At 37.6% G+C, this 2,581-nt stretch overlaps 1 protein-coding gene across 5 annotated transcripts in view; it reads right to left on the reverse strand.

Moving 5' to 3' along the window:
• LOC102680502 (lachesin-like) overlaps nt 1–2,581 on the reverse strand; it is a 122,807-nt gene that overhangs the window by 15,938 nt on the left and 104,288 nt on the right. For 4 of the 5 annotated variants that reach the window (XM_031508174.1, XM_031508172.1, XM_031508175.1 and 1 more), the window contains one exon: nt 1,807–1,965. The exons of the other annotated variant lie outside the window; for it this stretch is intronic. In XM_031508174.1, the coding sequence (XP_031364034.1) occupies nt 1,807–1,965 (159 nt within the window). The remainder of the gene's footprint in view (nt 1–1,806; nt 1,966–2,581) is intronic. 5 annotated transcript variants of the gene reach the window in all.

A 2,581-nucleotide genomic window follows, 5' to 3' on the forward strand; every position in this document is an offset into this window, starting at 1 on the left:
CCCGTAGGATTGATAAAAATATTTGTTCGAAAAATTTTTTTACAAGTTTTTCCCCCTCCCTCCCTTCGGACGGTGTGGTAAAAGTAAAGTGAAAGTTACAAAGTAAATAAGGGAGAATTAAAATTATTTTCGTTGAATGGAAAAGTTCGTAAAAAGCGCGTTACAACTTCTTTGAAAAGGATTAAAGAGAAAAAAAAAAAAGAGGAAAAAAGAGGAATATTTTATAATTTCAGATAAAATTGAAAAGAGATTAAAATAGAGATTAAACACGAATGCGTGAAATATGCGGGAAAAGAAACGATGTCGTAAAAATTGAACGATACCGTGAAAAAGAAATCGAATTAATTTGCATCGATTTCGATTAAATTTTAATGTTAAAATTTCAGTCTTCCACGACTTTGCCCGTGCAAGAGGCAAACGACGAATGAAACGAAATCGGTCGAATTCGTAAATCGAAACGACTTTGAACACAATAACACTAATTTAATAGATTTCCACGCGAATAACGTGAATAATAAATAAACTCGATTTCAATGATAAAAGTTTCGGGCAAAATTTTGAAATTTTGAAATAAATATATTGCAAAGGCTTCGAGTATATATAGTTTCACAAATAATAATGGCTTCCTTTTGTGACGCATCTATCACCTCCATAAAATACAAACATTTCAGTTTGTCTCGTCGTTTCGACCCAGTTTTTCCCTATATTCTAACTTTCAAACTAAATGATACCAACTAACATTCATAACAAACAACGTATCGTAAAACGATCCACCGCATTTTATTTATCTTATTTTCGAAAACTTATAGAAAACTAATTCCCTAAATTCCCTTTCGAGAGATTCGTTACAATAAATATATTTGCCTTATTTTTCGAACTTAAACGTAGAATAGAATCACTGCAAAGATTCGTTGTAAAAGCTACAAGAAAAGTTCGATGCCTCGATTGATAATCCGAAAAACGGCTCGCGAAAAGTGAAATTGCCTTATCGTGCGTTTAAGTAAACAGCAGTCGTAATTTGTTTCATTTCGGTGGAACGAAGCACCCTGCTGCAACCGTACGCTGAATTCGGTACGCACAGTGTTTGCCAATTTCAATGCAAATATAGCAGATCTTCCCTACCTGTGCAAACGTATCACCCACCTCTAACCTATTGGCCTTGCTCGAACACGCTGTGTTTGCGCTCCCCCGAGACTACAAGACTCGGTTACACCATCCGCAAATCCGGCGGATATGCTTCCACGATTTAACGCCCGCGCTTCAAAAATCTTATATTCGCTCGTGTAGATTGTCGAAACGGCGACGATCGAGACGACGCCACCTGTATCGCGTGTATCACCTTGTCTATGTCTTTCGACGTTTCCAACAATTCGAGAAGTGGATATCACGTCGATTAAAAAAGTTTAATTGGATTATGAACTTTTATATCGAGTGTATATATATATATAAAGATAAAAATAAGGACAAACTTTAACGATGAGGATTGTAAGTTGTTACATCACGATCATCGAGTAACATCCAAGTTTTACATTTTCTACGCAATGCAATGTATTGTCTGGAATTTTTTCTTTTTTTTTTTTAAGTATTCCAATAAAAGCGAAAAATATAAAAGATTAAAACCAAAGTGACGTTCAAATGTATCCGTGCATCCGTGTTTGAGAGAGTTTGAAATCGTGTCGATTAAAAAAAAAAAATAAAAAGGATTCGTTGGGATTCGATTCCAACTTTTTAACTACCCGAGTACGAGAGTAAAGAAGATACAAAAATGAAAAGTGGATATAAACTTGGATGAGGATTGAAACTGACCATTCGTCCCGTTTCCCAGGAGTATCGACTTGTTATCCTCGCGCCGCCACATGATGTTTGGCGCCGGTGATCCTGTCGCTTCGCAGTGTAAAGTCACTTTACTGTTTTCCGGCACCACCATGTCGGTGCTGGTTGGGTAGTCCAGAATATTCGGCGGAACTGTACAACATCAATATGGAGAAAACGGTTATTATTCGTACATCTTTTATTTATTTGATCATCTTTTATCTTATCCAATTAATACAAATACGGTATTCGAAAAATAATTGAACCCGAAGCGAAAGAAAAAGGGCTGATTAAAATCATCCCTGTGAATATTCTTCTATATACCCTTCGGAGGAACAGTGTGGGAAATCGTCGTCGTCGTCGTCGTCCCTTTGATACTCCACAACAAAGAGGATCGGAATTTCGGTCAAAGAATAAACACAAGAGGCTGGCTCCTTTTGAATATTCGCGCCATTCAAACCGACACATCCTTTTTAAAAATTACCCACGTCTGAGACGTGGAGAAAGCAGCAGAGAGGGGATCCACCCCTTTTGTCTCGTAATTTACTAACGCCACCTTAGTAAATTTCAACCACTCGTAAATTATTCGCTATAATAATAATTCTAAGCCATCCTGATTCGCGTTACACGCTTGCATCTTTGTTGGGAGCAGACATTGTGTTACAGGCGCACGTTTGATATCATCCACCAGAGCTCGGCTTTCCAACCCTTCCCCCGTATTGTACGTTTCTATCATCCCTCTCTCTCTCTCTCTCTCTCTCTCTCTCTC

The sequence above is a fragment of the Apis dorsata genome, unplaced genomic scaffold (assembly GCF_000469605.1).
Source record: "Apis dorsata unplaced genomic scaffold, Apis dorsata 1.3 scaffold_77, whole genome shotgun sequence".
Lineage (NCBI taxonomy): Eukaryota > Metazoa > Arthropoda > Insecta > Hymenoptera > Apidae > Apis > Apis dorsata.